We start from the raw sequence: 10,789 nt of genomic DNA, 5'->3' as shown, positions 1-10,789 counted from the left end.
ATGCTGTAAAAGGCCTCTGGCAGGACCGAGTTCAGACCTACAAGATAAATTAATAAGACTTTCTACACAGGTGTACTTGGGTAGGAGCTTTGTGTTGTACAGTTCCACACTGAGCTATAAATACTGTGCAGGTTAAATAAGAAAAAAAATCCTAATTATGAGCTATTATTAATCTTTGCCAGTTTAGTGTTTAACAGCAGTCTGTTTCAGTGTCCTACAAATAACAAGCCATTAGGGATTTTTAGTAGGTTTTTGATATTCAGATATTTTAGTACACAGATCCTTCTGGAAACATCCCTGACATCTAATCTGTTGTAATGTTAATTTGTTGTCTGTATATCTACTGCAACCGGTTTGACTGATTAGTCGAGGTGACAGGAAGCACTGCTCGTGGATACACCAGTCACATATCAACATACACTCACAAACACACAAACAGTTTGATAGGAACAAAGAAAAAGTTTCAAAGAAAGACAGCACACATGAACACATAACAAGCGCATTCTTTCCGTGCGTGTCAGTAACATGACTGAGTTGAGGGACAAAGTGTGTGAATGGGGAGATGACAGAAAGCAGCAGCAGCAGAGGACGGTTTCCCGCTCAGGTTCAGATACGGGGCTGAATGGAATCCCCAGAGACTTTGCTGAGCAGAGGAGGTGGACAGATGCGATTCATTCATCATTTATCTCCATCGGTGGGACCCTTTTTTTTTTCTTTACGTTGTCTCACTCCTATGGGACCCCAGTCTCATCCACCCCCTCATCATCTTTGCTCTGACATCAACGGTAGCAGCAACATGGGATGATGATCAATGGCAATGATGATGATGATGATGGTTTTTATCATACACTGTACTATAAAGTGGTTGCAGATGTGGTTTAAAGATGATAAAAACGTTAACATTTACTTGTCATGAAGAGAACTATGCAGTCGGTGAAAACTGATGTATAATGTGGCTCTGTGGCACTAGAAAGAAGGCTCCAGAATTTGAAAAAAAAACCAGTGATGATGTCAAAGTGGTTATCTCAGCTTGAGTTTAGAGATTACAAATTTTATCATTAAGTACTCGTTACAAACTGCAGGTGTGTATCTTGAAGGATGTTTGCATGTATGAGGGAGGGGTGTCAAATCAAAGGTGCTATCAAGTTGCATTATGGGAAATGAAGGATCCAGTGTTTGGGAGCTTTACCCATACTAGGGATTAAGAGTGAGGATTTCTCAACCTCTGCTGCTTTGATTTTGACCATTTCCTTTTTTAAATCTGTCTCTTATGAGTCCCTCAACTTTATGGAAATACAATACTAAATTGCTGGAACATCCCTTTAATTTAACTTGTAAAAACTTGTAAATTTCACTAGACTACAAACAATTAACCTGCAAGGGGGTACATCAGTTTGACAAATGTTTCCTATCGACTGCCTATTCAACATGAGTGAATCTACCATCGTTGCACTATTCATTCATGTGTAAGTTACCTGATTGAGTTAAGGTATTAAATCCTGTTGGGAAATGATATCATATTCAGCTCCAGTAGTTAATCAGCAGCTGTTTGCTGTGTGTAACAGAGCTGGAGAGTTGACACAGTCAGATGACACGCAATGAAAATCCCGACGGCAGTTTGCTTGACGATCCCGTATCCACCTTTGGGAACAAATGCTCTCACACAGCTACACCGCTGCATGCACAACCCTTGGGGCTATTTTTGATTTTCATGACCTCTCCCTGACCGGATCGCTCCTTCGGAAGTAGCACATGTTCCTCTGGATGCCGGGCACAGACTCGGAAAGATACGGGACCCCGCAACTTGCTGTGCACAGAGAATCGGGGCAGATTCAAGTCTAGAAGACTGTGAGTCGCAGAATATTGCGGCTGAATCACATAAATATTTTTAGATATTTTCAGTACTTACACAGAAGCAGAGCAACAGGCAAGAAGAGGAGACATGCAGAGTTAATCAAAGATGACATGCTGATATGACAGTCTGTCCTCCGACCTCTGTAAATTGCAGATTTGCCCTGGTATTCCCAAGTTTGTTTGTTTTTTCAAGAGGCAGTCCAATTTCCCGCTTCTCAGTGCTGGTCAAAGTGTTTCCCTCCTGTCTTTGGCGCAGCGCTACACTCCAGTGTTAAAGCATCCACAGTGCGCTCCCCTGCGCTGAAGGGGAGGGCGCGTCCGTGCGGGGGGGGGGGCTTGATGCGTAGATGGTGGGAGGATTTTAGGGATCAAATAGCGGTGGGAGAAGTACCCAGAGCCTTAACTCAAGTAAAAGTACCAGTACAACCATGTGAAAATACTCGGTTAGTCAAAATCATACTTAAGTATTAGCATCAAAAAGTACTCAAATTATCAAATTAAAGTACTCATTCTCATAGATTGTAAATGCTGATCCATCAGGGTAAGTGGCAACCTACTGTTTAGCTGGTGGTCTAACTGCTTTTGTGGTTCCCAACCTAAGGGTCTGCGCCGTCGAAGGGCTCACGAGATTAATTTTAGCAATTTTTAGATGATTAATGAGGCTGGAAAAGAAGAAACAAACTTAGATATGATATACAAATCTGTATTTTTTCTTTTTTTTGGACTTTGATCTGAATCTTTTTTTAAATTTTCCTTCTAGGACCTTGAACAGTTAAACAAATGAATCTGGAAGTGTGAGAAGGGATCCCAGATACACTGCCTTTTTGTAAAGGGTCACAAGACAAAAGGTTGGAAAGCAATGCTTTAATCTATAACAATGTGTTGCATTTTATAAACAAATGAATTTTTAAGTAAAATCCTAATCTCAAAAAGTAATGTAGTGGAATAAAACGTACAGTAGTTCCCTCTGAAATGTAGTGGAGTTGTAGCAAGTAAGAAAAAAGAAATACTAAAGTACAAGTACATCAAAATCGTACCAGTCTGTATTTTCCATTCAGTTTGAACAGTCTGCCACTAAATCTGCTGTAGGAAGCAGCTTACTTCAACTTTAGGTCTGTGAACAAAAATCCCTTACATATAAAGACACAATAAATTGAACAAGTATTTTTTATTCCAAAATGTTTGGGGTAAAATAAACTGTAAAAGGTACAACGTAACCAACCAAGCAGAGAAATGAACACAATGGAAAGAGAAAAACTGACACAGCACCCACTTAGGGTGAATTAGGAGTCAGCCTGTCCTTCGACAGGGTCTGCAGCTGAAAGGTGAAGGTGGTGGTTGTCAAAATAGTAACATCTCTCTCTGTTTCATACACTGACCTGAGCATTCAAATTATCTGTCCAAGTCAATTGTCTTGAGTCAAATGTTTACAAACAAAACATACAGGTTCTCCTTTGCTGTGCTGTTTGAACGTTACTTCAGATCCAACCACGTTTTAATATAATAAATGCCTGTAAAAGTTGACTGGAGCTTTTGTGGGATATTGCTCAAAACTTTACGAGCTGTCTGAAGGTCCAAATGGGATCAAATGTCCAAAACAGATAAAATACAATAAGGCACTTGCTAGACAAATCCAACTTAACCGAAATCTAAACACAGAGGTCAAATTAACAGAACTTTTATTTTACAATCAGCAAAGCGTGGCCACCCTGTTACTGAACAATATTTGTAAATGGGCTGTACACAAGTGATCATAGATTTTCAACACACTTTAAAGATGAATTAACAATGCATTTCCAACCTAAAGGCAGGCTTTTCAATGTTTGGTAGATACAGATACTGTAAGAGCAGGAAGGATTTCTGAATTAACTTAAATGACAAGCAGGTTGAGTCCAACTAAGTGCTGCCTCCTAGAGTCAGTGAGAAGTAATTGCACATTAAGTTTAACAAACATTATTTGGAATATCCTGATTAAACAACATCAGCAGTAACAATTATGTTTAGGAAGTGTTTTTATAATGTTTTATAACTAGTTTGACAACTCTTAAAGTAAGTATAGAAGTTTTACAAATACTAAATGTTATAAAAGAGGGACTGACACAGAAGAAAACATGAGGAGCAGTCTCTGATCAATTTATAGGACAGAGCTATACACATGGACGGCTGCCAACCTTGATGTTGGGCTCCAAACATTTCAGATTTTAAAGGGGAATTCTTTTCAGCCTGGAGGGCCTTCGCAAATATTTATTAGATTTCAAAAATGTTTTTTAGTTATTTCTCATCCTTTAGTCTCATTTGTATCCTTCAGAAACCCTCATAAGAAAGATTTGTGAAAACATATAATGAGATATGCTTTTCATTCTGAATACTTCCAACACAGGAACATATGTTATCAACTTTCTGTAAAACAATTCAACATGCTGATCCTCACTGTGACAGATCTAGCCTGGCAAGGTTGTCATGTCCAACCTATTAAGAAATAACTGAAATGAAATATGCCACCAACATAAATTGGCTTTGAATGTTACATACTTTTGGTTGCTGGGATTTGCTTGGTTGTTCAAGAAAAGTGAACTGAGGACTGTGTATTCCTGTGGCAACTGAATTCCAAGTTAACTCTAGTGAGGATGCTGCTCTGTATTGAAGAAAATGAAAATGCGTCCAAGCTTGCTGTTTGCTCTTAAGGCGAGACAAGGAGAGATTTTGAAACAAAACATTTCTCCTTTTAGCATACTTTTGTTCTTTCTGTTACTCAGAAGTAACCCCTGCATCATAACTTGTCCAATATCCCAAAACTCTACATGTCTGACTGACGGGTCAGAGGAACACAGCAGAACAAAATAAACAGCGATGTTTGGTCTTGTGGACCACTCAGCTGAACATTCTTTCAGTTTTATGCACATTTGGATGATGTAACATCAAAGGAGTGTCAGGTATTGTGTGTCTGGGAGACTGGGGGCGACCGGAATTATCAGGCTCACTGGGTGTCGTTTCTGAGACAGTTTTCTTCTTCTTGATAAGGATGAAAGGATGAGAGACAACCAGAATGTCTCTTAGGGGGGAGAAGCAGTGGCAACGAAGGTCTGGAAGAATCTACAGTGAACTTAACGTGTCTCTTTAACAGAAATCAACATCAATCTTTCAGTCCAGACCATTATTGTCTTACATTGAAGGTATGTCTAGGAAAAAAACACAAGAGTAACAAAAACAGTCTATTCCCTAACTTCACACTGGTGCAGGTAGAGGAGGAGGAGGAATGGGAAGAAATGCCCATGGGAAGAAAGCACTGGATTTAGGGTTGTGTGGAGTGTGACAGGTGGGCTGGAGGGGACCTTCTTCTTTAAGCAAGTGAAAAGTTTCAAACCCATTAATTTATGAGCTCTCACCATTCATCTCCAACCAAAAACTTGTTCCATCCTCAAGCTCCAACAAACTGCTCAGAGTGGGGTGAAGTAGTCCGTGTTGCTTTCTGCAGACTGATAACAAAAATGGACTCATGATCTGTATCTATGAGGAAAACAACTCCTCTGCATCAGACTTTAAATGAAGGACTAGTGGTTGACAAGACCCTGCAGCATCATCATCAGGCGCCGCGCCCTCTTGCTGAGCGGGCTGTGGGGGTCTTGCTGCAGGAAGGCAAAGACCTTCGGTCTGACCTGGGCCAACACGGACGACATGTGGTCTCTTGTCAGGGGGTCACCATGGTCAAGATTCATTACTGCATCCTCCAGGTAACTGCACAGGGACACAGAGGGAGAGAGATTTTAGATAGCAATGACAAAACAAGACTAAAAGTTTCGGCCAGGCAGATATAATTTTCTGTAGGTATGAACAGGAAAGACACTGTTAAAAGAAATACAGACTTTAGCCATGAGGCAGAAGAAGGCTCAAGAAAAAGACACGATAATGAAAAATGTATGTAGCACAAGGGGTCGTAGTCATTTTCATTCTACATAGAGAAAATTATGTAAAATGAAAAAAGGTTCACGTACAATCTGAAACTCCAAGTCATAACCTTCATTCACTCATATATAAAAGCAGTACAAGGATAACTTGTGCAGACTTTGTGTTTTGACCCTTAAGAGCGGCTGAAGGGGACACAGAGAGAGTTCTATCAGCCGCAACTATCTTTCACAGCTTGAATGTCAAACTCTGTCCTTGATCACCTTCCTGGCTGCCAGCCCACTGTGTGAATGTGTGTCTTCACTCAAATATCACAGCAGAAATTGAGTTTTGCTCATTCTCACCTGTGTCCTGTCCTCTCACTCTGGCTACACTACATTTATCTCCTCAATTAACTGTTTTAGTCAGACATCTGGTGTTCCCACCTAACATAACAATGCCAACAAAGGTACATTTAATGTTACTGCACGTAACACCAGATATGGTGCATGCCTTTCTACAGATAATGTCTTACAGGGGATAATCTGCCTTAACTAAAATGTGTCCAACCCTTTGAAACACTTCATAAATTAATAAATAAATAAAATTAAAATCCCCCAATTCACATTATTCTCATGTGAACAACTAATGATCCTGCTAAGGCCACAGTTTTTGAGGAAAATCATACCTTCTCAAGTCCTAACAATGCTAGCAGCACTTTTTTTTCTCTTTGTGCATCTCTTATGAATTCTTCTGAGATACTATCTATCAGGAGTACAAAAATAGACTGTACATGTGTTGTAATATTTCTATCATCCCAATATTAATTGACTTCTATTTACGCATGACAGCTTGGAGTTTTCCTGTTTAGCTTGACTACTATTAGCTATTAAAGTAGGCAAATTTGAAAAGATGTTAAAATGTTTTGTGATTTAATTTGTTTTTGTTTCTTTCTACTGAACTCCTACCACAATCCCCTAACCATGACTGTATCTGTTCTAATAATCCTTCAGATTGAACCACACCCCGCTGCCCTCATCTTTCTTTCCGGATGGCACACAGCGGCACCAGAGGGCTGTATTAGCAACATCAAGGAGCTGCAATGTAAACGCAGTACCAGACATGTGCTGTAAAGGGACTCTGATAGAGAAGGAGGTTTTTTGTGGGAGAGAAGAACAAGGGGAGGTTGGGATTTAGAAGAGAAAAGGACATAAAGTGAGTGGGGAATGGGCTCACTGAGGAGTCACTGAGGAGTTTTGCAAGAGTGAACAGAATATACAATAATATATATAATAAAATATACAAGAACATAGAAAGAAAACAACACATCCAAAAATCGCAATGCTATTCAGAGGCTCATCTGAGCTTCCCGGACAGACATGTAGAAGGGCTACAGATGGAGCAGGGTGATGGGGTCAGCAGTTTAGCACTGTTAAGCACTCAGGAGACAAGGAATAATGGACATATAATGGAGATGAGATGGGGAGCAAAAGTTTAGGCATAGACTGACTTTATTATCAAGCAATGGGCACACAGGATTGAGCTTCTGTGGGAGAATAGTTGTGTAATGCAATTCAATACTGCTTGCTGCTATCGCTTTGTGAGAAAATGAAGTCAAAATTAAGATGTTTTGGGAAGAGGTAAGCTTATACAGTTGAAAGGTTTCTGATTAAGCCCAATGACATGTTCCAAAATTGCAAGTTATGCCTGCTGCATAGCAAGACAGGTCTTATATCAAACTACAGTTGTGAGACAATAATTAAATGAGACTATGATATTCTGCAAAGTATATGGGTAAGAATAACCAATATTTGTATAATTTTAATTGGAAACAGCACGTGTATTTTGTATGTAAATAATTATGTTCAAAAAATATTGAGACATTATTTTAATCATCAATATTGAATACTACCAATAATTCAGTAATTGGTCTAAAGTGAGACTAGTAAAACTATGCTGAAGGAGCAAACAGTAAAAATATACATAGTGGTGCATTTGATAAGGAAATCGTGGAACATTATGCTTCTGTCCTATTTATTTGTCATTATATGAAGGACAGATTGTGCTTGTCCTTCATACTTTGAGTGGAGCTGATGTGCCTATGCCATGCCTATAAGGGGGACAAGGATAACCGCAGTAATATACCTGGGCTTGGGTACACTCAACATCACTGACATTGTTTTTATTTCCCTACGCAAGTATAGGAAAGCCTACATTAAATTACTGATTTCTGATATCATACATTTATGATGTGGTGATTATTAAAGTTCACATCTCAAAGACAAAAAATGGCTACATTGTGAAGCCCATGTGTGTCTTTTGCATTTTTGACTTCCAGTGTGGTCATCTACAAATTACACACTAAAAGGACACAGTTACTCTGATCCCTTAGGAGAGCCACGTAATCTTCAAGCTGGGAATGTTATTATGGGCTTGCAAAAATCACATATTATGCCTTCCTTCCAAAAAACAGTGCACAAAACAACCTTGGTGTCCTCACCTGATTTTGAGCTCAGAGCGGGTTGAGAGGTTGGAGGAGAGCTGCTGGATGAGAGACAGCAGCACGGGCTGGCTGAGAGGGCAGGGGTGCTGACCAAACACTTGCTGAGAGTCGATGGTCTCGCACACATACAAGACCAAGTTCAGATCTGTTGCTGACAGAGCCTGGGGACAAAGCGAGAGAGAGGGTTTTTATTCAGAGTAAACACTTTTTCATTAATCTTTGACACAATTAGTTGAAATATCACCTTCCCTGCAACAGATCTATAAGAAAACATTTCTGTCCATCAACTATAAAGCGAAAAAAAAAAAGGTCTATTTTTGCTGCCATATTTTTTGTTGACATCAAATCATAACATATGAACATTTTTTCAGACCATAAAAACTCAAGATGAATCCATTCCATAACAATGTTAAATGGACTGCACTTACATATAGCACTTTTCTAGTCTTACTGACTCAAAGCGCTTTACACTACATGCCACATTCACCAATTCACACACACGTTCATACATTGCATTCACGCGTACTGATGGCACTGCCATCAGGGGCAATTAGGAGTTTGCGCATCCTGTTAAAATTATGAGTGTAGATGAGCTATTACAATCCAGTTATGATTTTTACAACTGTAGACCCAAAAGGCTATGCATAAACTGAATTCTGCATGCGTGAACATGAATGATAACAAAGCTGAGAGAGTGCTTTGCCAATTTAGAGCAGGTTCAGGTATCAAGTTACCTAGGATAGAAAATCACAAGCATAATGAGTGCTCAAAGCAGAGCTAAAGCACTAGTGGTGCCTTCAAATCGGACTGTGTGAAGAAGTTGCAGTATATTGGCTTTATGGGCCTATAGTCCTGGTGGGCTGTGTCTCTCTCTCTCTCTGCGTGTGCTTGTGTGTGTGTGTGTGTGTGTGTGCGCGCGCATGTGTGTGTGTGTTACCTGCTGGAAAGCCTGGTTGAGCTGGCCCTGCTGGAGGAGCTGCAGAATGTTGGCCTGCTGTGTCTGGTAGTCTAGGTGTGCTGTGGGGACGGGTGTGCCGGCTGCTGACCTCATTGCCTGCATGATGCTGGAAGTGACCACTGCCTGCTGCTCCTTCATTGCTAGGCTCACCTCCCCTTTGACAATTCGTTGCACGTGGCTAAGAATAGACTCCTGCAAACTGGGGAGGGAAAGGACAGAGGAAAAAAACAGGAGGACAGGGAGAGTGTTATCCTCTACATTACTTATTTTTTCAACCACTAAGTTTGATTTGATTTGGTGTACCTAAAATAAAAGCTATTACCTTGAAAATCAGAGTAAAAATCTGGCTCAGCTCAGTCAGGCATTTTCATTTCTTTCTCAAGATTTTAAAGTTTTAGTTGGCCAACTGCTGACTCTCTGCTGCACCCCTGACAAATGTATAAACTCTAGAGGCCATGAAATTAATTGCAGAGGGAACAAGAGACTCGATCAAATTTATGTTCTTACATTAGCCCCAGGATCAAGCTTTGCTTGTTTCTACTCTCCAATCCATTACACACCTGCTCAATAGGCAGTGAATAAAGCCAGCACTGCTGGCATAGGCATCTGCTGATATGCATATCAGATACTAAAAATGTCCGCTTAGAATGTTAAACAGTGCTATCAGATCAGTCACGGTGAGTAATATCAGTCAACAGAAGGATTCTTTTGTCACTTGACAGTGACAGCTCATAATACTGAGTGGGCAATGTCAATGATTAAAAACTGAAAACTGCCTACCTGCACTGAGTACAGGTATGCTCTATCTAGTTACAGTTTGATCATACTTAGGGAAAGATGAGGAAAAAAAAAAGGAAAACTGAACAAAAAGGTGTAAATGGTTAAGAGGAGGATATTCAGTTATTTTCAAATGTGACCAAAAAAAGTTTCATTGGCAGCTTTCCAGTCACAGGTGGATAACAGTGTGAGCAATGAGGGGTAGCCAGGATACGTACTTTTCCACCATCATCTGGATCTGGTGCTGGACCTCTGCCCGGATGTTAGCTGTGATGTTATTTGCCATCTGATCACTGGAGCTTTGGAAGCTGTCAATCATCTGTTGGAGCTGGCCAATCATGGGGTCTCGTGTCTCCTGCTCTCTCTGCTTTCTGTTCTTCATATGAGTCTCAAGCTGCTGGATGTCTGTAAAGATGAAAAGAAAATAATTTCTCTCTCATACAAGCAAACACACCATTAATATAGTCAAAGCGCCACTGAATATTATTTTTAATATTACCATTGAATCAAATGACTGAATGTAATGCGAAAGGGCAGCCGTTATGCCAAACCCACTGAAAATGCAGCAGCTCAATGGACGAATATGGCAGCAGATTTATATGTTCTCGCCATTACGGTGGAGTTGAACAGAACACAATTACCATGACAGTGAGAGCAGAGATATTTGGGTAGCTGATTGTCAACCCCTTCAAGAGATGAAGATAGTCTGTGTGATTGTTGAAGTTATTCAGTTTCTAAACACTAATGTGAAATTTTTTATGACACAAGCTTCTGTCTGACCTCCAGACTGGATGTAAAAGAAGTGTCTGGAGTGG

General features: G+C 40.1%; 1 protein-coding gene across 1 annotated transcript in view; it reads right to left on the bottom strand.

Annotated features, from left to right (window-relative positions):
• Positions 1-3,009: 3,009 nt before the first annotated feature.
• Positions 3,010-10,789, bottom strand: part of edc4 (enhancer of mRNA decapping 4) — a 25,080-nt gene continuing 17,300 nt past the window's right edge. Inside the window, exons 25-28 of the mRNA XM_040132201.1 lie at positions 10,193-10,379; positions 9,177-9,396; positions 8,237-8,400; positions 3,010-5,589 (exon numbers count right to left, since the gene is read on the bottom strand). Of these exons, the coding sequence (XP_039988135.1) occupies positions 5,406-5,589; positions 8,237-8,400; positions 9,177-9,396; positions 10,193-10,379 (755 nt within the window). The 3' untranslated portion in view covers positions 3,010-5,405. The remainder of the gene's footprint in view (positions 5,590-8,236; positions 8,401-9,176; positions 9,397-10,192; positions 10,380-10,789) is intronic.

Source organism: Xiphias gladius, chromosome 8 (genome assembly GCF_016859285.1).
Source record: "Xiphias gladius isolate SHS-SW01 ecotype Sanya breed wild chromosome 8, ASM1685928v1, whole genome shotgun sequence".
Taxonomy (NCBI): Eukaryota; Metazoa; Chordata; class Actinopteri; order Istiophoriformes; family Xiphiidae; genus Xiphias; species Xiphias gladius.
This window is presented reverse-complemented; position numbering and strand designations above follow the sequence as displayed.